This window comes from Podarcis melisellensis (assembly GCF_964234715.1).
Source record: "Podarcis melisellensis genome assembly, chromosome: 10".
Taxonomy (NCBI): Eukaryota; Metazoa; Chordata; class Lepidosauria; order Squamata; family Lacertidae; genus Podarcis; species Podarcis melisellensis.
Window position 1 is genome coordinate 31,178,620 of NC_138542.1, and position 25,836 is coordinate 31,204,455.

The 25,836-nt window shown below is 41.1% G+C and overlaps 1 protein-coding gene across 21 annotated transcripts in view; it reads right to left on the bottom strand.

Moving 5' to 3' along the window:
• Nucleotides 1-25,836, bottom strand: part of GRIP1 (glutamate receptor interacting protein 1) — a 328,693-nt gene that overhangs the window by 14,864 nt on the left and 287,993 nt on the right. For 6 of the 21 annotated variants that reach the window (XM_081927999.1, XM_081927997.1, XM_081927990.1 and 3 more), the window contains 12 exons: nt 23,691-23,838; nt 22,656-22,825; nt 19,114-19,269; nt 18,155-18,307; nt 13,673-13,859; nt 12,490-12,635; nt 11,019-11,099; nt 7,327-7,396; nt 6,938-7,092; nt 3,523-3,700; nt 891-1,030; nt 102-287 (listed from right to left, as the gene is read on the bottom strand). In XM_081927999.1, coding sequence (XP_081784125.1) covers nt 102-287; nt 891-1,030; nt 3,523-3,700; nt 6,938-7,092; nt 7,327-7,396; nt 11,019-11,099; nt 12,490-12,635; nt 13,673-13,859; nt 18,155-18,307; nt 19,114-19,269; nt 22,656-22,825; nt 23,691-23,838 — 1,770 coding nt within the window. The remainder of the gene's footprint in view (nt 1-101; nt 288-890; nt 1,031-3,522; nt 3,701-6,937; nt 7,093-7,326; nt 7,397-11,018; nt 11,100-12,489; nt 12,636-13,672; nt 13,860-18,154; nt 18,308-19,113; nt 19,270-22,655; nt 22,826-23,690; nt 23,839-25,836) is intronic. The other 15 variants (XM_081927985.1, XM_081927996.1, XM_081927989.1 and 12 more) reach the window with 4 other exon arrangements.

Below are 25,836 nucleotides of genomic sequence, written 5' to 3' on the forward strand. Positions count from 1 at the left end.
CAGAGGCAGCACAGTTGAGACACAGCAAAGTTGGCTTGGAAGGTTTTCCCCATGGAGTGGTTTCCCATGTTACCTGTGCTGGTTGATATGCACAAACCCACCTTGACTTCCATAGCTGTTATCCATTCCAGAGCCATCCCATGATTCCACAGCACTATCTACGCTTGGGACGGTAGTGGAGTATATTTCTGACAGTTTGCCTGGTTTCTGTGTGGTGGCTGTGTCATCTTCCGCGTCACTCAATTCATTTAGGTGACCAGAGGGCGGAAACTTCTTGGGACTTGATGCTGGTAGGAATTAAATGGTAGGAAAAAAAGATTAAGACTTGGTTGGAAAATCAGATAGACATGCAGCTTCATTTGCATGGAGGGATGTTCTGCAAGCAAGAAAACTAAGACAAACAAACTGCATGAGCTGGGGGGGTATTTTTGGGTTCTCCCCCCTCATAATGGCTTTAAAAATCTTTTGTTGTAATTTCATCATTTCCAGTTTGTTTACATCCTTCATAAACTTGGGCTTGGCTCTGATCTGTACCTCTGCTTTTTGTTCAGTGTTCATTCCTGTGTAGGGTTTGTTACTTAATACTTTTCTTTTTTTCTTTGAATGACCCACAGGAGTCCAAATGAGTAGTTTATTACTTCCCAAATTTTGACTGTAACACTACTGTTGTAAAGAGATAATTGACTCTCTTTTTAATTTGACTCCATTACTGCACTGGTGACTGCAAATATCTTGTAGACCTTGAAGTGCTTCTGTTCAACCATTCTTGTACCTGTGCATTTGTTTCTGCATTCCCACATTTCCAATGACCCAAATACCATTTTAATGAACGTATGCATTGTTGCTGGTTGTAGAAAGGGCCCCTGTGTAATACCTGACACAACACTCACCATCTGTCTGCTTTTTGATTTTCAAGGTGACTGTTTCTCCTGCCATTTGTAACAAATGTATGGCTTCACTCAAAGGTTTTCCTTTCAGGCTGCTGCTATTTATTGCTAAGATTCGGTCTCCGATATGAATTGCACCTGTCCTGAAACATGAGTTAAATAAAACATGAAAAGTTCAGTAAAAAGGAAACTGAGCCAAACATTTAACATATACGAGATAAGCAAAAGTGTCTGCAGTTTTTCCTCGGGTTTCACATTTAATTTAAAGGGTGTAAGATGAATGGAGCTACTTAGTCATTCTTGCTGCTAAGGCTATTTGGATAACCAGGCCATCTTTGTTTTCAGAGCTGGTAGGAGAACCAATTGACATCCAAGAAAAAACAACAACCCATCATTTCCTTCAACTGGACAACACCATGGATTAAAGCTGCACATTCAGAAGGCTTACTGAAACTCCTTTCTTAGTACCTGCAAATACTGATGTTTTCCATTTAACAGGCAAAAGGCAATGATAGCACAAACCATCATAATATTTTCACATGATCAGTTGAAGTAAATTAAGGGGGATATCTTGATAGATGGATTAAATGGGCCACAACTGTAGTTAGGGAGCATATTAGGATGGACAACTTAGTTAGAACCTATCTGTTGACATGCCTGGACAATCATCATGACACAACTCAGTTCACTCTGAAACAGATCCTGAAATACTACTTATTCACCTTCAGGTGAGTTCTCCACTGAAGCTACCTGTAACTCTCATCTTTTTACCAAGGCTCTTCCAAAACCATTTTGCAGTCCTATTGCCAGGTGGCTAAATTGGGGGGGGGTGTACAGTGGTGCCCCGCAAGACGAACGCCTCGCAAGACGAAAAACCCGCTAGACGAAAGGGTTTTCCGTTTTGGAGGCGCGTCGCAAGACGAATTTCCCTATGGGCTTGCTTCGCAAGACGACAGCCCATAGGGAAATCTCCGGGACAGTGGGGAAGCGCAGCGCGTCTTCCCCGCTGTCCTCGGACCTCCTCCGAAGCCTGGCGGCCCCGATGCCCCGATGCTGGGCGGCGAGGCGGGAACACCTCCCCCCGCCGCCCGGCTTCGGGGCGGGAAAGCCTCCCCCCGCCGCCCGGCATCGGAACGATGTCCCGAAGCCGGGCGGCGGGGCGGGAATGCCTCCCCCCGCCGCCCGGCATCGGAACGATGTCCCGAAGCCGGGCGGCGGGGCGGGAAAGCCTCCCCCCGCTGCCCGGCATCGGAACGATGTCCCGAAGCCGGGCGGCGGGGCGGGAAAGCCTCCCCCCGCCACCCGGCTTCGGAACGATGTCCCGAAGCCAGGCGGCAGGGCCGCGAAGCCTGGGCGCGCTGGCAACTCTCCACAAGGAGTGCTCCCGCTGCTTGCGGAGAGGTCCGCGAAGCCTGTCCTGGACCTCTTCTGAAGGCAGGCGGGGGGCAAAAGTCTTTGTCCCCCCTGCCTGCCTTCCCAGGGGCTTTTAAATCGCCCCGGACAGCGGAGAAGTCCTCCGCTGTCCCGGGCGATTTTAAAATGCCGCCCGCCAGAAGAGGTCGGGAGAAGGCGGTTTCCATAGGAACGCATTAATTGATTTTCAATGCATTCCTATGGAAAACCGTGCATCGCAAGACGAAAAACTCGCAAGACGAAGAGACTTGCGGAACGAATTAATTTCGTCTTGCGAGGCACCACTGTATTTTATCAATCACCGGAAGCACATGATTTTCAGGAGGGAATTAACCAGAGATTCTTGTAGCTGCAGAACAAGGGCATGTAACACATGCAGTCTTTGATCCTCTGCATCCAGACACCACAGTTTTCTGATAGGGCAAGCCTAGATGATTTCAGGAAGCAGGACCACCCTTCTCACTCTTTTTTACACACACACACACACACACACACACACACACACCAGAATTGCTCAATAGATTGCTCTGCATTTTGACCACCTTGTTTCAACACAGGTTCCAAAATCTTTCCCCCTTCTCATTTTAGTCTCTGACAACTGGACAACTGCACCCACATCCAAGAGATTGATATTCACCTTTAGAACTCTACTGGCTTCAAAATAAATGGGGTTACGAATGTTTCTCCCAATGACTGCCCTCAGAAAAAGTGCTATATTGGGTTTAGGAATTGCTAAGAAAATTTCAAGATCCTATCCTGGCACAGCAATGCTTATTAGTACATGGGGTTTTAAAAGAAAATAAAGAAGGAATGAGGAAGATGTAATGGTTAGCACATTGTATATATGTCACACATAGTAAATATAGCTAGACAGGCAAAAACACGTAGCACTGTATATACAAACACCCACCTTATAAGAAGAATGCAACACCTTTTTTTCTTTAAGTTATTAATATCATCACAAGGTAAGCATGCCTGAAGCTTTCTTTAGGTGATTTATGGTGACAATAACTATTGCAAAACTATGTTCTAGATTTAACAACAGCCTCATATCATAACACCAGCAAAAGAAGACTGAACCTCATTAAGTATTTCATTTGCTATGAATTGTGGAGAACAGACAGATTTCTAAGGAAGAATGATTGCATATGACTGAATGAATTGTCACACATGAATGAACACAGTAAATAGCAGAACTATGAATATCTTTATTTCAATTTACCTTTCAGCTAGTCCACCTTTAGTAAGACTTGAAATGATAATAGGATCAAAGGGCTCCTCAGTACCAGAAATAGTGATCCCAAGAGGTCCTCCGTAGCGCTTGAGCTCGACAGTATAAATAATTGCTCCTGAGCTCTCTTGTTCATCTGCAATACATGCCAAGAGGATGCAATTGGTCTCTTATGAAAGAAGGAATGAAAAGAATAATACATTCAGACAAATGATCAGAAATCACAGTGTGCATCCTAAAAGCTTCATGCCTCAAATACATATCTTAGCCACTTCAATTCTGAAGCCTACACTTGACTTCATGGGCAACAACATCAAATGTCCTTCCCATCCACTGAAGCAAAACCAGGATTTAAAACCTGGCACTAGACCCAAGTGAACTTTTATCTTCATGCATTCCCCTACAACAGAGACAACCGCAAGGCAAAAAATATGGTAACATTTATCCTCCAGGTTATTCCCCCCCCCCCAAGTTCATAAAACAGGTTTTGGTTACCAAGGGGAGAAATCAAGTCTCTGGCAAATACTTTTCTGTGTGAAAATAGTAACAGTCACTTGAACACTTGAAAGTGGGCATATTTGCTTATCTACTTTTTTTTATTGCTGCTGGGCAGCCATCTGTATGTGCAAAAGAAATGAACATTGCTTATTTGGATTGCTGTGTGGACATCACTTTGATAGTCTGTTTTGTATTGCTTGAAAATGTAAACTTTTGCTTGTCTATGTGTTTGGGGATTATGGGGTTAACATTCGCTAGCTGACCTACCCTGGGGCTCAAATGGGAAGGGCTAAATCATTGAGGATGTGAAGGTCAGCACTTAGGTTGCCTAAAGCCTGTGATCTGGAGGGTGGAGTTTGGTATTAAAATTCCCTGCCTTTCCTGGAGCTTGTGAACTGGAGAGTGAAAGGGCAGAAGAAGCTGGATATGGTCAACTTTTCATTTTCACAGCAAGTAAGGAGACAACACAGGTCTGATCTGGAGGAAGCTTATGAATGAATGAAGCCTAGTGTAGGTTAGAGACTGTGTACAGATAGGGGGGTCACATTTATCTCCTGTTTCGTTTGTTCCTTTGCACCAGTGGTGGGCTCAGCTGCTTTTTCCGTAACATTTTCATGTAAAAACGCTTAACTAAAACCTAACGAGTCTATCATTTTAGTAGACATTTATATATGTGTCATTAAAAACTGTTGTGGTCCCTGATTATTCTTGTCACTCCCAATACCTAAAAGCCACAAAGGCTTCAGAGAGACTCAGCAAAGTGGATAGGCTGATTAGTAAAGAGGTGGTGCTGTGGGTTAAACCACAGAGCCTAGGACTTGCCGATCAGAAGGTTGGCGGTTCGAATCCCTGAGACGAGGTGAGCTCCTGTTGCTCGGTCCCAGCTCCTGCCAACCTAGCAGTTCGAAAGCACGCCAAAAAGTGCAAGTAGATAAATAGGTACCGCTCCGGCGGGAAGGTAAACGGCGTTTCCGTGCGCTGCTCTGGTTCGCCAGAAGCAGCTTAGTCATGCTGGCCACATGACCCAGAAGCTGTATGCCGGCTCCCTTGGCCAGGAAAGCGAGATAAGCGCCGCAACCCCAGAGTCGGCCACGACTGGACCTAATGGTCAGGGGTCCCTTTACCTAATATGTGACTACAGTAGGAATTTATTGTTTTCTCTACACAAGATTTCTAGCCTGGCTATTGTGTGTCCCAAAGTTACATCACCATTACTGGGGAAACCCTTCTCTCTCATCTACTTCCCAAGAAGCCAAGACTTCTGGTTCCAGTCTCTCTTTCCCCTCTTGGTTATTATATGTGTCTTTCAAACTAAGCCTGCCTCCCCCAATATGTGCCTCTAGGCTGGAGGACTGCCTTCTTGCCTTGGCACCCCCCCATCCCTTTCCATAGGGGCATGCAGCTTGTTTATGGGTGCTGGAATGCCAGACCCTAGGAGACGGCACTGCGGAGCAGCAATGGTGGGTGGGTGCATAATCACCGACACCCCCCTAATTGCTTACATTATGTTTCTTTTGATTTCGTGCAACAGCTTAAAAAATAATAATTTATGACAACAGTTTATGAACTAACAACTTAATGAAGTATTGTTCTTAACACAAACTGTACAGAAATATTAGTTTTATGACGACTGTAATCTGTCTTTGTACCGCGATTTAAATGGGATAATTTACTAAGCACACATAATAGATGAATTGCATCTAGCAGACCTTAATTGGTAGTCATGTAGTTACATAGAATTCGCCCAGTATTATAAAATAAATGTTTTTAATCTATGCAAAGTATTAATTTAGCCACGGAATGAAGAAGCTGGCAATTATTAACTGCCTTAATTCACACTAAAATGTACATATCAGGCCTTGTAACTATCAGAAGGCCCTGTACGCAGTTTCTGAGCAAGCATAGATTGGGATGGATCATAATAGTTATTGGACTGGAAATGAGCAGATACTAAAGGTCAGGGAATCAGGTGACATGGGCTGTAATTCAGGCTGACTTTGGGTGGTGATGAATTTGCCTTTTAGATAGAAAACCTGATGATAATATGGCAAGTGTTAAATAGCTTCACTTGTTTTTTGCTTATGACTCTGCTACCTGGGAGCACTAGGATCGTCTTAATTAGTATTTATTAATTTATTATTATTGTTGTTGTTTTGTTGTTATTTATTTATATAATAATAATAATAATAATAATAATAATAATAATAATAATAATAATATACTGCCCTATACATAGGGGGTCTCAGAAGGAAAATACTGATAGGAGTAAAGAATAATTGTGGAAAGGGAACCATCTGTTTCCCCAACAAAACTTAAGGCTAAAGAATGCCAAAAGAGATGCTCTTTTCTCTTCCTGTGACTGAGAATCTAATAATTTTTATGTTGCCCAAAAGAAGTGATATTAGAGTGAGTAAACAAGAGAACAAAATTTGCTCTGAATGTACATTTGTATGATGATTAAGCGTGTCTAATATTGTTGTGGAGGAGGGTATGGACTAGAGTATTAACTGAGTTATGGGGAGGTTTCATGCTTTGCCAGGAATCCCAAAGAAACAGGCTACTAGGAGTACACTCCTGGGCCAAAATCATGTCTGAAATTCTGGGAGGTGGGTGGGGTGACATTTCTGCTTTAAAATACAGAAGTGGCACTGAAACAAGCATGAATGACTCTCTGCGGTGAGGGGCTGTGCCATAGTCCTATCATGGGCCAATGATGAATATTCTAATGTTGCATGAATCTTGGAAGTAAGTAATGGAATACAAAAATATCTGTATTGCAATATAGATAGCACCTTTTCACTGTATATTTAAAAATAGTATTAAAGAACATCCATTGATTATACAACAGAGATTGCATCTAACACAAATGGTTATAAATGCACATAAATAGGTTTTTAAGCCAGCTCACTGTGAATACCAGAGTTATCTTCATCTTTGCGAATCTTGAGCTTTACGAGGTCCTCGCAATGCTGCAGGATTTGAACTGCATCTTCCATGGAACAGTTGTCTAGTCGAATATTATCTATGGCGAGCAATTTATCACCTAGTTCTAATGTTCCAGTTCTGTTAACAAATGGGACACATTACAAAACTGATGACTTGCACATGCAGTCTAGACATCTATTCATGCAAATGATTTTATTTTTTAAATGATTTTTTTTTAAAGCAGTGGAGATTAAAAAACAACATTACTCCAGTGGAAGGATTTGCTTAATTTAGAAATATGGATCATTTAAAAACTTAGGGAGTGTGAGAGTAACCAACATAACTTTTTTTTGCTGACTTGAAAGCACTCACCTGTGTGCAACACTTCCCTTCTTAATATCTGAAATAACAAGAGGGTCCCCTGGTTTTCGACTAGATGGAGCTGAAATATGTAACACACACACATATATGCATTTAAATTTAAAATAATTCTCAAAACTACATGTAGCATATGCTAATTAATGTTAATGCTTTTATGTACAATATTTATTATACATGGGTGTTTCCATGCTAGCAAATACTCCTAGTAATGCACATTTGTGGGGTGCAGTTATATGTTAAGCCTTTCGTCCTAAAATATAACTGGTGTGCCTTTTAAATATTGGTGTGGCACAGCTCTCATAGAAACAAAGTTTCATTCAAAACAGAATATTGAGCAATCTTTATGAACTCAGACCCCTCAATTTCTTAAACATGTATACAATTTGCTTCACTGATCACATCAGAGGTTACCATAAAAGCTTCATAATTCAGATGAACCTTGGAATTTAATTTTATTATATTAATGGGAGAGAGAAGAGAATATTGCAACAGACCCACATTTCTGGGGTCTCCTTGCCACTTGGGGTTCATCAGGCCATGTAATTATAGGTTTTTCAGAAAGCTCTGAAGATGCATCTGTTTTCCTTGCTCTTCCCTTGAAGGATGCTTGTTATATTGCTGGTTTCATCTTGTTTTGGGGTTTTAACATATTTGGGCTGATTGCTCTCGTATTGTTTAGTACTGGTTTGATTTATTAAATATGCTTTGCTGCATCATATATTATGCATAAGCCACCTTGAGAGGGCTTTTGCCCTAAAACATGGCCTAAAGTATTTTAAATAAACCAATAAAATAAAATTATTTTTTCAGGCATCATGCTGTGCCAACAGCACAGGAGGGAGGGCATGCAAATGATGTACTCTGTGCCCACATTGAAATAGACCTATGCTGCAATTACGCTACAATTCATACTGCAAAAGGGTTGACTTTGAAATGGTATCCCTCACATTCTTGCTGCCCCATTCCTCCTATTGAAAGAACATACACCCAGCTTGCTATTTTAAAACATTTCCTGTTCTATCCCATTCTTGCATGCAGGATAGATCAATATCCCAATGGTTTACTCAGAAGTTAAGTCTTACTGCGTCAATGGAATCTGGTAAGAGCACATAGGGTTTCAATGTTTGACAAAAATAGCTCAGCGATCTAGAGCTGCAGTGCTACAGCCGCATTTACCTGGGAGTAAAGTTCATTTTGGCCACATTCACACCATATACCTCAAGCACTAAGATACCCCTTGAAACAGTCATGGCTTTCTCCCCCCCCTCCCCCCCAATAGAAAAATTCAGAGCTGTAGTTTGTTAAGGGTGCTGAGAGCTTTTGGAGATCCATATTCCCCTCTTAGAGTTGCAATGACAAGTGTGGTTTAACAATCCATCTCTCTTCATTGGGAACTCCGGAAATTGTAACACTCTGAGGGGAATGGGGTCTTCTTGGAACTCTCAGCATCTTTAACAAACAGCTCCCAGAGGGCAAGGTGCAACTACTTAAAGTGGTGTAATAGTGTTTTAAATGTATGGTGCAAATGTTGCCTAAATGTAGTGGAACTTATTTCTGAGTAAACATGGCTGAACCTGAACTTTAAAAGACTCTTACTTCTTTCCTAATACTGTCAGAAAGATGGCTTTATACTTGTGATGTGATAAAAGTATCATGCCCTTTTAAACAGAATCTTAAGAAGAAGAAGAGTTTGGATTTGATATCCCGTCTTTCACTCCCTTTAAGGAGTCTCAAAGCAGCTAACATTCTCCTTTCCCTTCCTCCCCCACAACAAACACTCTGTGAGGTAAGTGGGGCTGAGAGACTTCAGAGAAGTGTGACTGGCCCAAGGTCACCCAGCAGCTGCATGTGGAGGAGCGGGGAAGCGAACCCGGTTCCCCAGATTACGAGTCTATCGCTCTTAACCACTACGCCACACTGGCTCTTAAGCTACATCAACCTACATGTAATGAATATGATCTTGCAAATACAGATATGAGAAATGTTAAATCCTTGCAAAGACCCATTTGAGTCCATCCTCATGGCTGATATGAAGAACAGAAGCTACCTTTCCCATGAGATATAGAGTGCAGTATATGTCTACTTGTAGGAAACTATTATTTTGATATTTCATCAGCTCATATATCTTTCTGGACATTTTTCAATGCCCTTTTTTTCAAAGTATTTGCGATGATAAAGTAGTTCGCGTTATAAAAATTGATCTCATAAAAATCTATACTGCATTTCTCAGTTTAAAAATCAATTGAGATGGCAAACAAATTAAACTTAACTGGAATTCCTTATACCTTTTAAAGGATGTTTCCCTAAGTATTCTTTGTTAAAAAACAGCAACTCAGTTTTAAATATAATGGTGGTATGTATAGCATATTCTGTATTATATTGGGTACAAATAACTTCAGGGTTGCTTTTTTTTTGTTTATTGTTTAATGAAAACCTGCATCCAAAACAGATTACTATTCCGTACTCTGCTGAAATTATAAATGGTAACATTGTTTTTAATTTCAGTGTATACAGTGCTTTTTTTCAGGGGGCACTCAAGCGTACGCAGTATGACACCTCTTCTTTTTTTGTTAAAACAAATTATACTTACTGTAACAACTTTGTGGTGAATACTGGTACCTATTTTTCTAGAAAAAGCACTGAGTAGTAGATCTATGGCTCAAACTTCAACCTCCTCCAAAAAGGACTCCTTCCCACACAATGGAGTATAATGGTACTCCATTGAGCCCAGGAGCAATTGCACAAGAAAAAACATGCTACTCTCCTCATGTATCTGGGGCAACCCTCAGACCACCTCATAATTGGTACTTATCTGTGTTATGAAACCCTCAAACCATAATGATGGAATCTGTCAGACTGCAAATTCTGAAGAGGATCAGTCATCCCATCTTATCCACCTGAATTGGGTAAGTTAACAACTACCCTACTCTAAACCGCATAGGCTCACAAAGTAAGTGTCAAATGAATAATTTCAGGATCTCTAGAACCCATACCGAGTACATTTCAGCAGTATGATTTTAAAACTTTTAACAAGAAAAATTCTAGAATAAAGCAAAGTAAGGATGGAATAACAATCTTCCAATCTTCTCAAAGTTTAACAGAAAGCAAGAAATTAATTTAATACTGAATTTTAAGGGGGGATATAAAGACTCAGAAGTAATACAGATAGCGAATTTAAAATAGAAACCTTTATTTGCCAAGCTAATCTCATCTCAGCTGGGCAAAATGAGTAAAAATTCAGATAAAGATTTTTTTTTCCAGGAACCACAACATACAGATGAGCATTTTTTTTAAAAAAAAGTATATAGCAGTCAAATAGAAGAATCTTCTTGTTCTTTCTCCCATTGTTCTGTATTTTTATCTATATTAATATCCTGTGTCTACAACTCTTTCTCCTGACAGTCATAAGCCTGTAATTTCCTTCAAATTTCATTCCTATCTAAAAACCTCTTTCAGCTATAATTATCACTGAAGCTTCAGAGAATCTAATTTATACTAAATAAGTGATTTAGTTATGGGGTCTTAGCTTGAACTTTTGGCTAATTTTAATTTGCTGGGTGGTCAAAAGCTCTGAAAGAGCAAAATGAAGTACAAAATACATCTGCAATAATTTTGTTAGCAAACATTATATATTATCAGGATCATATATTTAAAAAACATGACAAAAGTCTACTTTTACTTACAGCTTATGGTGATGCCAAGCTCTACGTTATGCTTCTTTGGTAGTTTTACATGAAAAGTGCCACTACTTGGTATAACAGATTCTGTAATTAAAAGTGGTTTTTTTATTTATACCATATGCTGGGCTGACTCACATTCATTGCATTTTCATCATTCACACATTAACCATTAATTAAAAATAATAGATAATATTGAGTCGAGGAAGCAAAGTAATTGTGGCTCATTTTAACGTTCACAATTTAAAATTTCGCTGTGTATGCTGCATACTGCCCCTTCTTAAAGTGAAGGACCTAAAAGCAGAAACAGGATCCTGAACATACAATAAAGCCGGTATCACAAATATGTGTGTGTGTGAGAGAGTGAGAGTGAGAGTGAGAGTGAGAGTGAGTGAGAGAGAGAAATCAATTATAAAACTGTAGCAATGACTTAAGGATGTCTTGTAGACATCTACCAATAAATAGAGACAGAATTCCTCCCAGCGAAAGCACATTTGACCATGCACAGATCCCCATAGGGTCAATGGAGCCCTCCTCCCTTCCACTTTCCACTGTACATTCATCTCAGAGCATTTCCTGTGATCTAGAACTGGAGGCTACTTCCTGCCTCTCCATCAATTTTCCAACCCAGCCCTTCAAAGTAAATTCTGGGCCAGGCCCCAGGTTGAGGACTCAGAGCTTAATGGGGAAACAGGAAGTGTACCAGCTTCCTGTTTCAGCAACTAGAGCAGCCTTTCTCAACCTGTGGGTCCCCAGATGTTGTTGAACTACAACTCCCATCACTCCTAGCTAGCAAGGCCAGAGCTCAGGGATGATGGGAGTTGTAGTCCCACGACATCTGGGGACCCACAGGTTGAGAACCACTGAACTAGAGGCTGCACTGTGGTGTGCAAGTACAAAGAGGAAGGAGGGAGGGAAGAATAATTCAATTAGTCCTATGACAATCCCTCCACACTCACATGTGTAACTCTGGGAGGGATTGTACCTAAGAATTCCAAGTCTCTTTTCAGTCAGTGGGAGTTTCCTCATGAGAGCAGGTGTCATATGGGGATTAAGAGCAGGCCCCGAGCTTTGAAATGCACACCTTAGTTTAATCGCGTCAGGGTACAAAATTTGTATCTTTCTTTCCAAATTACACATTATGTCCAAATTTTCAGCAACATACTGTGTCCCTAGCGCTTCTGTTTTGCACAACCGGCAGGTAACCATTTCCCCAAAGTCTGGTGCATCCTGTCTTTGAGCAATCAGTAGGAAAAAAACTGGCATATACAAAAATATGTGAGAAAGAGAAGATTGATTTCACAACTTAAATAATAGAATGCTTGTCATTTCTGCCTGAGTTTTGAAATATTCAGTATGAATTAAAGATTGCAGAAAGAGATGGAGGTTGTATATGCATGTGTGATAGCAGCTTCAGATTCAAAAGTGAAGGGTTGAGCTTGCATTCAAGTAAGAGAAAATACTTGATTATTCGTACCTGCAACATCAAATTCTATTTCCAAAGTGACCTTGCTGGTGATAGATGAGTCTCTAAGAAGCTGATTAGCTTCATCAAATGTGCTGTCTTCTGTCGGGATCCCATTTATAGCTAGTACTCTGTCTCCTATTTGTAGGGTGCCACACCTTGACACAAAAGAGAACAAATGAGCATTCAGACACAGGGGAGATCAAAGCCAAAATAAATGCACTTTTCCATAGAAGGCTAATAGAACAAACCCAACTTTCTCAATATTGTACGTCTAAATTTATTCTCATGATTTTATTATGAGCACATTTGAAATGTACCAGTTAAGAAATTAATAATCCAAAACTCTGGTGTTTTAAAGATTTGATCTCAGCTAAAACTAAGCAGAGATAGATGTACTTTCTGCCAATTTAGAATCAAAAATATCAAGGTCTTTGAACTAAGATTTAGAATTCCATTAGGAAAAAAATCTCTAATTAACATAGCTCCCAGTTGCCTGTCGGAAGTAATCGTCTAGATAAAGGCACCATTGCTTTTTGTTCTTCTCATACCTTATCAAGATTTTTTTTTTTAATCCCTTATTCTCAGGACAGGAAATTCACTAGGTACCACCAATTTTCTATAATTTGTCTGAAACCTGAAAATAACTAGGCCAAAGCATCCAGAGATAAGTTCTCAGCAGTAAAAGTTAAAGGTAAAGGTACCCCTGCCCGTAGGGGCCAGTCGTGTCCGACTCTAGGGTTGCGTGCTCATCTCGCTCTATAGGCCGGGAGCCGGCGCCGTCCGAAGACACTTCCGGGTCACATGGCCAGCGTGATGAAGCTGCAGCTGGCGAGCCAGCACCAGCGCAGTACACAGAAACACCGTTTACCTTCCCGCTATAAAGCGGTACCTATTTATCTACTTGCACTTAGGGGTGCTTTCGAACTGCTAGGTGGGCGGGAGCTGGGACCGAACGACGGGAGCTCACCCCGCCGCGAGGATTCGAACCGCCGACCATTCGATCAGCAAGTCCTAGGCACTGAGGTTTTACCCACAGCGCCACCTGCGTCCCCCTTATTGTCAGGACAGGAAATTCACTAGGTACAACCATTTTTCTATAACTTGCCTAAAACCTGAAAAAAACTAGGCCAAAGCATCCAGAGATAAGTTCTCAGCAATAAAAGTTAGGAGCAGTCATTTCAAAGCAGCTCACCTTTCTGCTGGACTGTCAGCCTCAATATAGGAGATCAGAGGTGGAGATGACAAGGTCTCAGTAGCAAACACACTGCCCTGGAGCTGTATTCCAAATCCGACAATGGGGTCAGCTGTCAGCACTACTTCTGTAGTTTCTGTGTGGACAACCTGCCCAGCCAGGCCAACAGTGCTAGAAGCTAGTGACACTGTAAAACACATCAGTGGCATTTAGAAAGACGCAACACAAATTAAAACAATTTCTGACACAAAATCCATCAATAGATCAAGTACATCAAAGTGCATCAAAGTACCGTATTTTTTGCTCTATAAGACTCACTTTTTCCCTCCTAAAAAGTAAGGGGAAATGTGTGTGCGTCTTATGGAGCGAATGCAGGCTGCGCAGCTACCCCGGAAGCCAGAACAGCAAGAGGGATCGCTGCTTTCACTGCGCAGCCATCCCTCTTGCTGTTCTGGCTTCTGAGATTCAGAATATTTTTTTTCTTGTTTTCCTCCTCCAAAAACTAGGTGCGTCTTGTGGTCTGGTGCGTCTTATAGAGCGAAAAATATGGTACATCAAAGAGCCAATTGCACTGGCTCCCGGTGGAGTACAGGGTCAGATTTAAGGTGCTGGTTTTGACCTTTAAAGCCCTTCACGGCCTAGGACCCTCGTACCTACGAGACCGCCTCTCCCGGTATGCCCCACGGAGAGCCTCAAGGTCCATAAATAGCAACACCCTAGTGGTCCTGGGCCCTAAGGAAGTTAGATTAGCCTGAACCAGAGCCAGGGCCTTCTCAACACTGGCTCCGGCCTGGTGGAACGCTCTGCCTCATGAGACCAGGGCCCTGCAGGATCTGATTTCTTTCCGCAGGGCCTGTAAGACAGAGTTGTTCCGCCAGGCCTTTGGCTTGGAGCCAATTTGATTCCCTCCCCCTCTTTTTTTCTTTTCCTTTCTCCTCCTGCAATGAGGCTACGTTGTAATATTTTAATGTTTCAATATTTTAATGTTGTATTTTAATCTTGTTTTTAAGTTGTATTAATTCAACTTGTTTTTATTATTGCTTGTTAGCCGCCCTGAGCCCGGCCTTGGCTGGGGAGGGCGGGGTATAAATAAAAATTATCATCATCATAATAACAATCTATAAATTATTTCTATCTCAAAAACTATTTATTAGGATCAACACAGTGAGCAATATTTAAATATATTTTTTCCATACTGCTTAACTGATATTGGTGACAATCAAAGTTTAATCTAGTTATTCACTGAACGATACATTTCTTCTGTAATCAAAGAAATAACTGCTATGTATTGGACCATCTGGAACAATCGTCATTGTTGCCAAATGATGATATGGTTTATTTAAAAACCGTTTTACTTCATACACAGGCACAAAGAGCAGGGCAGAAGGCACTTTGATCTAGCTGGGGCGTCTATCAGTGGAGTAAGAAGGAAGGTAGTCCGCAACAGACCTTGGGAAATGAGCATATATCAACTGAATTTTGAACATTCTCCAGTCATTATGCATAATCCCCAACAGACCTGGGGGGATCTTGACTGCATTTCGTACATTCTCTGGACAATATGCACATTCTGTAGTCAGTATGCACAGTCCTCAAGAAGCACTGTTTTTCTATTTCCTTTACAAAAGTGTGCACGAACACACCCACCACCCTGGGCTGCTTCTGGCTTGTGTACAATTCCCATGAGGATTATGTGCACATTCTCCATGAGACCTGGTGAATGTGCACAGTGGCTGGTTGTTATGCACATTAACCACACAACTTACATTCCCCTTAATAGATAGACACTAATGTTTGCCCAATACACAAAGTATGAAGAACATACTTTAAACATTAAAAACTAAGAGTTTTAAAAATAATAATAAGGGAAAACAAACAAGCCAAAACAAGTGTAATAAACAGAATGACAGTATGGGGTATCTTTAAGTTTTATGGCTGTATGTTTGAAAAAAGCTGCATAAGTAATGCAGCCACTGCAAACTTCTGTTAATAAAATGTTTATGGTTCCCTACACCACCAGAGTTTATTGCCAGGCATTTGGGAAGATCACATTAGCTATGCAGACTTTTCTACACAAAGGGCAATGAAAACTTTATAGCATCCTTCAGTCATACATATTCTAGACTCTTCCAAGGCAGATACATTCATTAAAACTTGCATTTTAAAATGTCTTGTTAGTAACTAGTTAGTACATCAAACCTTGAAAGTGCTATAGAAAGAAAGAGGGTATGTGCAACAGATACTGTGTGTTTGTGTATAAATAACTATTTGCCAAATAATACATTAGGTTCTATAACAAGCACTACCAGGCTTCCACACTTCTGCTAGATGATGAAAACGGCTGGCTATTTGTTATGATATTTCCAGTTAAGAAGAGGAGCTCGTAGACAAGCCAAACTTGTTGCCATAGGTTGAAGGAGATGGCCAGTTAAATGTAAGCAGAAAACAACTCTTCTTATATGTGGATTTTTAAGTATGGAAAATCTTATTTTCGGGACTCTGCTAATTGGTGGCCACCCCCTCCCATAGCTGTCAACTTACAGATTTGAAAATAAGGGACCAGCAGCCAAAGTAAGGGACCTGCAGCCTCACCTGTTCCAGGCACTCCAGCCTTCCTGTCCTCCTGCAGTCTGGTCAAACTCATGCTGGGTAGCTTTGAGAACACTGTCCAACCAATTTTGTAACCAGAGGTTCAACTGAATAGAATCTGAATCACATGCACCACAAGGCCTATGCAGCCTCAAGATGGCTCCCCGGCCTGGCTTTGCACTGCAAAGTTTGCAGCAGCACGTACAACAAAATGGCGTCCAGCATTCAAAAACTCCCTCAGCTTGCACTAACTAGCCACACACAAGGCATGCAAGCTCCACCCCCCCAGCCAAGCAACACAGTTGGAGCCTCCCTCCTCCCTGGCCGGCAGGGAGGGAGGGAGAGGAGCTGCTTCCTTTGAAATTTAAGGGATATCATTTAAGGGACATCCATCAATAAGGGACAGCAGCGGGACATGGCGTTGGAATAAGGGACTGTCCCTTCAAATAAGGGACACTTGACAGCTATGCCCCCTCCTCACCCCCCAACATGGAATTGATACAATAATGGTACATTAGTGGCGGATTTATATCAGAGCATCTACACATCCTTCTGCTTTATTAGTGTTCTGCAATGCTTCTCCCATGTTAGTCACAAACCTTTGTCGTTTAGAGGAGCATTCTTGTGCTAATGCACAAAAAAGTGAGAGGAAAAGAAATCCCAGAATATTTGTGGTAGCAAACGTTACGGGATTTTTAGCAAGGAACTACAGAGTGTGCACCTATTGCAAACAAAGCAATACGACTGCCCCAGAACCCTGGTAGCACAAATGGTCCCAAAAGTGTGATCATGTATAACCACCCCGATAACATCATGAGCACAAATCATGATGAATGCTCAATAAAAAGGACATCTGGAAGGGCCCTAAGTGTTTTCTCAAGCATTTATTGCTTCCTTCCACCAACAAATAAACAAATAAGAGAACTGGAGAAGGCTTTTAGGGACAACTTGTTTTCTATGTTTTAATCAACTGCTCATTTTTACAACAGACACAATTAATTCCTGTGTGACACATCAGTTTTCCGTGAAAGGAGGCAAACAATTTCTAACTATGCCTATTTAATATTAGCAATAATACAAAAAAAAGTGTTTTGCAATGACTGGTGCATTAATGTGCATAAGAAATATGTGAAAAGGGCTGTTATTGCTAATTTGAGCAAAGTAACCCCTTCACAACATGGATTTGAATCAAGGAGTTTCAGAAAATATTAATTGTAGCCTGTTGACCCTAACAGAAACAAAAGATCAAGGCACTAACAAAATAACTAGGCATTGTCAGTTACCTTGGACCATAGCTTGAAAAATAATATGAATATCTTACAAATTAAGTTGGGTCAGTAATTCAGTTAAGGGCAAAATTCAGTGGAACATCCTACCACCTACAGCAAGTGAAAACATTATGCTGACACTGTGCTCAGACATCAGGGGGCCTTTACAACCAACACAACAGAGATCATTCTATCTATAGTTCTGACAGTCACCTGCCATAACTTATAGCTCAAGAAGAAGGAAATTCATTTCATTAAAAGTTGGTCTACTTTGAAGAATACTGTGTGATATGACTTCATTTTTAAATCCTAGATTTTGCATTCTGGTAAACACTGGGTTTTAAACCTGTTGCCACACTAAAGCGATACCCAGATTATGACTTGTAGATGCAGAACAAACAATTAGATCATAGAGGGCAGAAGAAACCAAACCTCTTTGATTTGGAGTATGGCGATGGAAGTACAGCATGTGGTCAAACACTAACTCTTGTCCTGCTGTAAAGCATCCCCTCTCACGGCGGCTCCTAACAATTCTGAATTTCAATGTGCTTTCATGTCATTTGTCAGATGCATTTAACAGCCCTGGCTTCATTATACATTAAAAAAACCCTTTATGGTCACCTACATGAGCTTTTGAAGTCCTTCTTTTTCATCCTTCTTCTCATCATGGTGCCACGTGGACTGGTAGAGTAGAGACTGCGAGGTAAAGTCCCCATGTTCAGGGAACTCAGACTGTATGCGCTCATGGAGGCCGGAGAGAAGGACGAAGATACGAGTGCTGTTGAAAGAGAGGGAATCACTTGGCACCAGGTGCTCTGCAATAGGGAGCTGGGGAATTGCATGCCCGCTATTGGCTGTTAGAAATCTAGACCCTGGTATGGCTCACGAGAACGGTTTGTGTGCATACAATAACAAAATCACAAACTATATTAAAAAAAAAGAGGCTGTGTAGCACATTCAGGGTCAGGTGAACCATACAAAACACCTGTTTGTTATAACAAGCACACCATGTGCAGTCCTATTATGATACTTCCATCCAAGTATACAAGCAGCTCTTAATGAATGCCACTAACGTCAACCATTTTGTAGTTCAAAGTCAGTCAAATTCATTGTAAGTTGATCAAATGCTTAGATAAAAGCACCACAACAGGGTTACAGACACAGCTATGTGAATTAACGCACATTTAACGCGGTGAGTCTAGCAATGCATTCTTTGGAAAAGGTGATTTCTGACATTGGCTTTGAATTGGAAAAGGTTGCATTCTCTTATAAGGTACCGAACTGAGTTTTGTAAACCTTTTGGGTTATTCACGTATTTCCCCCTTCTTTCTAAAGACCGGTTAAGTTTAAGGAAGGGGAGGGAAAAAATGATGTCAGAAATAACCTCACATGATTGTGAGAAATCATGAGATGTTGCAAATTAGCGAAAGATTTCAAAGAATGAAAATGGGGGTGGGGAGTATGAGAGGAAGAGGGTGAGGTAGAGTAAATGATGGTGACGACAATAATAATAATAATAATAATAATAATAATAATAATAATAATAATAATAATGTCAGGAGGAAAAAAAGCATGGAACATTACGAAGGCTTTTTGGAGGTGATGTTTTCTGGCATTTCAAAGCTGGCATCCTGCAATGGTCAGGGTGGTAGGTATTATAATGGTGATAGGTGAGAGTACTGCTGTGGCTGTTGGCATGGGGATTCCATGTGAGTTGCCTGTTGCTCCTTTGAACCTTCGCTGCCCACCATGAAGGGATGAGAAGAAATAAAAAACAAACAAACGAAAAGGACCAGAGAAGAGGGAAAGGTAACTGAATTACATAAATTTAAAAAGGAATAGAAATAAAAGCAACCTGAAAAGAAAAATAACACTGTTGCCTCCCCCCCCCCCCAACCCGGTAGTGAGATAACGCTAGAATTTATCTCAGGGATGGTGACCACTCATAGACTCAGAACTAATGGGTTTCGTGCCTCTTTTTTTTTAAGTGATCAGTATTCAATCAGTTTTTAATCTGCCTCTGCCCTTAGCTGATATGATTAAACACTTAAGAGAACCCATTTGAGTCAACATTACCAGGATGCATGGTCTACAATTAGTAATTAAGTTCTGAAAATATCCACCCATTTAAAAGAACTTGTATATATATAAAAATTAAAAATAAAACAAGGGACCATCTATCAAGAGACCATGCACTATAATTCAGAGTGTTTCACATGTCAGTCATTTCAATTTACTGCTTTGACATTTTAATTTTACCGGCATTCATCAGTGGCACTATATTATCCTGGACAACAAACTCCTAAGCATCAGCACAAAAATTCCATTTAGGGGACCTTATTTAATAAAAACAAAGCAGAAATCTAAAGTCATCATTTATTGTTCTGATGCGTGGTTTTCAGACAGTTTTTGCCCACTGCAATAAAGGCGCATGATTCCTGATCCTAGTTAGTTTTGTGTCAGCTACACCTTAAACAAATATTAAAGGGGGGGAGGGAGAGAATCTGTCAATTTACTATAGTCAGAAAATGATAACTGGTTTTCTTATAACATTTCAAACTATATCAACTGAAACTTGCAGCATAGCATATTCAACTCTAAGCAAAATAAAAAACTTCATCAGTGAATTTATGACAGAGGGTTAAGGGAATAATCTTTTCAGACCTTTTGTTTTGCAAATTTCATTCTTGGGGTACTGCACTTGAGATAAAGCTTTAATATTTGGGCAGTAACAAAAAATATATAATACATAAAACCCTATATAAAGCTAAAGAGAATTCTATTATGAAAAGAAATGGGTAAGAAAAGGGATAAAAATGAGGAAAATCTAGAGTTATAAACTAAAAATTAGTCAAATACCGGCAATTAAAATGTCTTCTGCCGCAAACATGAAATGTTATGTTAGAGCTAAAGGTTCCCTTCCCTTCAGTGATTTTAAAAGCAGGGATCCACCTGCTTAATTCTTCCTGCTATTTTATACAGAGGGCTTTTACTAAGGAGATTCACATTATTCGAAGTACACGTGGGGTTTGCCATACAAGGTTAAAGAATGGAGTGCTCCAGTTCAGAATCTACATGCTCTGTTTCAGGATGCTATTACATTTCCACCACTGCTTCTATTTTTGCCTGCTGGTGCACACATCCCAAAAAGTCAATCAGCATTCTGTGCTCACTATGCACAATCAGCCCTTAATATCCTGTTTTGGGGATTTCTTGCTCAATATTTTTTTGCAGCTTTGTAAATCTTGGGGTTCCCCCCACATCTGCTCATACCTTCTTCTTGGTGTGGATTGTGCCGTTTTGGTCCATGCTCTTAGCACATAGAAGGGGTGGAGAACTTTATGGTCCCCTGGATGCTATCAGACTACAACTCCCAACACTGGCTGGAGCTGAAGGGAGTTGAATCTGACAACATCTGAAGAGCCAGTTCCCCCAATTCCTGATATAGAGGCTCAGCAAACCTTCCTGGAGATGTATTAGACCAGTGTTTCCCAACCTTTGGTCTCCAGCTGTTTCAGACTACAATTCCCATCATGCCTGACCACTGGTCTTGCTAGCTAGGGATGATGGGAGTTGTAGTCCAAAAACAGCTGGAGACCAAAGGTTGGGAAACACTGCATTAGACTTTAAAACTTTCAAGCTGAGAAGTTGCACTGGCAATTCTGCAACAGGGGCGTGGAGGAAACATGATGTTTCTACAGAGCACACATATAATGAATGGCAAGGGAGCCCTTATATATCTTGCAGTGCAACATGACACTGTTGAAGTGCTGGGGCAGCCAAACATTCCAAATGGGGTGAGGCATGCTTTAGCCCTGTGCAATGAAAGCATGGCTGCCTTGGCCTGCAGCCTTAATGGAGTATTAAGATATGTGAACCAAAAATGCCATCACATGTAACATTTTTTTCTCTCCCATTGAACTATCTCTTTGTGGAGCACGCCTGTGCCTATTGAGAGTGGTTAGTTAGCCGTATTATGCTCTGCCCTCAAGCTCTCTCTTTATTAAGGTATTAACACATACATTATCACTGCCCTTGGCAATAAAATATGCCATTAATTCTTAATAGTCCAGCATGGATAACCCATCACTCTGTCTGCTACTGATTTAGAAAAATATATAATTTTCCTTGAGCAAATTTAATTCTGGCCTCTTCCAGTAAACCAAGGGCATAATAATCCAATCCTGAATAGGTGTATATCGTATGAAAATAAGACTTCTTAAAGCATGATGCTGAATTTAAAAAACAGGCGGCATTCTGCACTCAGAATATAGTCATACCTTGGAAGTCAAATGGAATCCGTTCCAGAAGTCCATTCGACTTCCGAAACGTTCAAAAACCATAGCATGGCTTCTGATTGGCTGAACGAAGCTCCTGCAAACTGGAACAGTCACTTCCAGGTTTGCGGCATTTGGGAGCCAAAATGTTTGAGAACTAAGCTGTTCGAAAACCAAGGTATGACTGTACTGTTTATTAATCAATTCTTTTTATAGATGAAGGTAAACAATGGGTTCTGTATGTTGCAAAGGGCATCCCTTTTCTTTGTAGGCAACTATGAAGTTCAAGGTAAAGCAAAAACCACACACACACAGATTTTAGAATTGTAGGAGCATAGGAATATAGCAAGCTGTCTTATACTGAGTCACCATTTGGTCCATCTGGCCTAGGATTATCCACACTATCTGATAGCTGCCAAGCATTTCAGTTGGGGAGCCTTTTCCAGCCCAACTAGAAATACCAGGGATTAAACCTAGGCCCTTTCGCACGGAAGGCAGATGTTCTTATCACTGAGCTACGGTTCTTTTTTCTCTTGTCTCACAGAAGTTAAGGGCAGGTTCCCAACTGACTCTTAAAATGCATTTGATTTCAAATAAATCTGACTTAGATTTCACCAAGTCTATCTTAAGCATTAAATTCAAAGAGTAGTTCTGAGTAAACTTGATCAGAATTTGGCTAAAGAACTTAAAAAGCACACTTGAAATTGAGGTTTTAAGAGCAGAAGACCAAAGAAACAACAACAACAAACCCACTTAAAATTTCCGCAACATCAACTTTCAAGAGTTCTTCCACAGGAAGAAGCAAGGAGAAAAGGATGGCGTTAAATGTAGAACTTCAAGTCTTCCTACCGTGTTCTGGACCCTTAAGAGCCAGTCTTGTCTGATGATGAGGAAGGATCTCTAGCTTGACATTGTCAGAAGTATTAGCCAAGAACTGTGTCGCTTCTGCCAATGTACAGTATTCCATGCTGGTGCCATCAATGGAGAGAATATGATCTCCTACATGTAATGCGCCACATCTGTGGAAGAAAATGAAGGACTTCAATGTAGCACACTGTGCTCATTCCTTGGAATACAAGAATTCACTTCTTTTCAAATGGATAAACAGCTTCTTTTAAAAAAAAATGGAGAAAATTATCTGTAAAAGACTCGTCAAACCTTTAGTGCAAATCTTTAAAATGATTGGAAGATTAGATTGCATTATTAATTAGGTTATAGTTGTAATGTTCTGCCAAAAACCAATGCAGGGAGCTAGCCAAGTCATCACTCATAGGACTTGGAACAAGCAGTAGAATAAGTGGGAGCTGCTTAGCTGATGGAGGCTACCCCCTTTACACAAGTGCCAAAAAGTTCATAATTTAATGAGTTATTTGACAGTTACATAGGGCTGCCATACATCCGGATTTTCCTGGATATGTTCTCTTTTTAAGAGGTAAAATCACCATCCGGGTGGATTTTTAAAATATTGCAAAATGTCCAGATGATGATGATGATGATTCCTTTTTTTGTAGTGTCTCCTGGAGGCTACCAGGCCCGACATGGCCTTCCTGGGATGTAAGCAGAACTCTACTCATGCAATGAAGTGTTCCTGCCCCTGCGTTCTCACTCCAGCCCCTAAAGGCAAGATGGCATAAGAAGTGGCAAGGAGGAAATGAGCATAAACTGGATGCAGAAGTGTCTTTCCGTTTACACAGGACACCTTTGGATCCAAGCTACTGGGTTTCTTTGTCTTGCCTATAATTTTTGCTGTAATCCACAAGCTATGCAGGACACTTCTAACCGCCCTAAGTGTTTCTCAGAGTGCTAGACTCTGCTGTTTGATTATATTGTCAGATGGAAACCAGGTGGGTTACATACCATGGTGAACTCTTCTGCAGCACTCACCTGTCAGCAATACTTGCAGATTTTATTTTGTCTATGATGATCACTTGTTTGCTACAGCACATCGAGGTAGATAGTGCAACTCCCAGAGCGGAACCAGCAGTTTTGGCCACTTCGACAAGCAGCGGCCCAGAAGCTGTTGCTACCGAATCTGTAAAAAGCAAAGGTTATTGTGGGAGATCACACAGGGTCCTTGGAAGTTTAACGGTCTATTGATCCCTGTGCCACCACTGTGCTCCCTCCCCCGCTGCCACCAACCTGTTACTCTCAGGTAAAACACTGAGTCCAGACAGTTGTTAAAATTGAACCAAAAAGAAAGTTTATTTTACAAACATTAACAAGTTTATGGTTTCTCAGATAATATTCCTGTCAGTTTCTTAACTTTAGTTTCTTTACCAGCCTATACCTTCCTAATACCTTCTGACTGATTATCGCAGCTGTTTGACTGACTCCTCTTAACAAATTCTCTCACTCTCTCACTTCAGACTAGCCCAACCCACAGACTTATCCTCTCTGTCTCTTCTAACTCCAGACTGTCTTCTCAACCACTCTAACTCCTCACTCCCCACCAAACCCTCTGTGCTTAAACCTTATACACAATTAACCCCACCCCTTGGGTTCCCATTGGTTAGTAATTTTACAATTAGTTAACCCTTTCCTTATGAACCCAGTATGATGTCACACACCTGGGAGGGCAAACGCCACAGTTGTCCTTAAGACGGCATCTTTCTTTCATCTTAAAGTTATTGATTAACCAATTTATCAAAACGGGGTTTCCAAAACAAAATGTTTATGTGCGTTTCCCCCCACCAGAAGTTCCCAAGAAAATATTTTGGTACTCTGTGTCAGGCTGAATTTGAGTTTGGAACTTGATGTCTTAAAAAATGTTGACTTCAGCACCAGGAATGAGGGCAGGGAAGCATGAATGATATTTGCTCCACTGAGGTTTGCATTTATAGTAGTCTCAGTCTTCTTGTGTAATGCTGCACTCAGACACCAGTCTCACTACGTCTTACTGAGCAATTAGTCTTGAAGCATTCAACCTGAGGAGGTAGCAATCAGCACAATCTGTGCCATATCGCCTGTTTTGGTCTGTGCTGCTTCTTCTGATCATGTTACACCCCGGTGTGCTGTTTGGGCTAGCAGCAATAAGCATACAGAATTGCACAGGATCTGAGAAGCGCAGGATGCTGAATTAGCACAACTGACAGTCACAATGCCATCTGTCTGGCATCCCTAGATAGGCAGCTGTTACAAACAATTCAACTTAAGGGAACCCTACATATTATGCTATTTACACTTCCCGCCCTCTTTAAAGCGCTTACTTAAATTAGCCAGAGACAGTTTCCTGTCAAAATTGTGCCCACTGGCTGCTATTTGTCCCTGCAGGTGTGCAGCTGTATCTCTGCCCCCCCATGTTATCCTTGCCTGCCTTTCCCCACAGCTGCTCTTTATCACATAGTTCTGTAATTTAAGGTAACCATATATTTCATGTAACATCTATTTGGGACCTAAACTTTGCTTGGAATTTGATTTTGAGAGTCATGGGTGCTACCCAAACGTGTTCCCCAAGAGTGGCTGGGGAAACTCAGCCAGATGGGTGGGGTATAAATAATAAATTATTATTATTATTATTTTATTATTATTATTATTTCATTTCATTACAGTGGTACCTTGGGTTACATACGCTTCAGGTTACATATGCTTCAGGTTACAGACTCCGCTAACCCAGAAATATTGCTTCAGGTTAAGAATTTGCTTCAGGATGGGAACAGAAATTGTGCTCCAGTGGCACGGCAGCAGCAGGAGGCCCCATCAGCTAAAGTGGTGCTTCAGGTTAAGAACAGTTTCAGGTTAAGAACGGACCTCCGGAACGAATTAAGTACTTAACCCGAGGTACCACTGTACTAACAACAAATGACATTCCTACCCATGCCATGTCCTTGTTTGGACCCATGAACCTAAATCTAGCACCAAGTTTGCACAGAGGAGACTTGCAAGTAAGCCGAACAAAGCGAGTCTTCAGACTTCAAGTGGAGGGAGGAGGAGGGTGAGAGGCCACACTTGGAATCTTTAATAACTCGAGAAACCGAGGGGGAAATGCTGGAAAAGGGGCTTGGGGACTAGCAGAATAGAGGCAGAGCGAGCC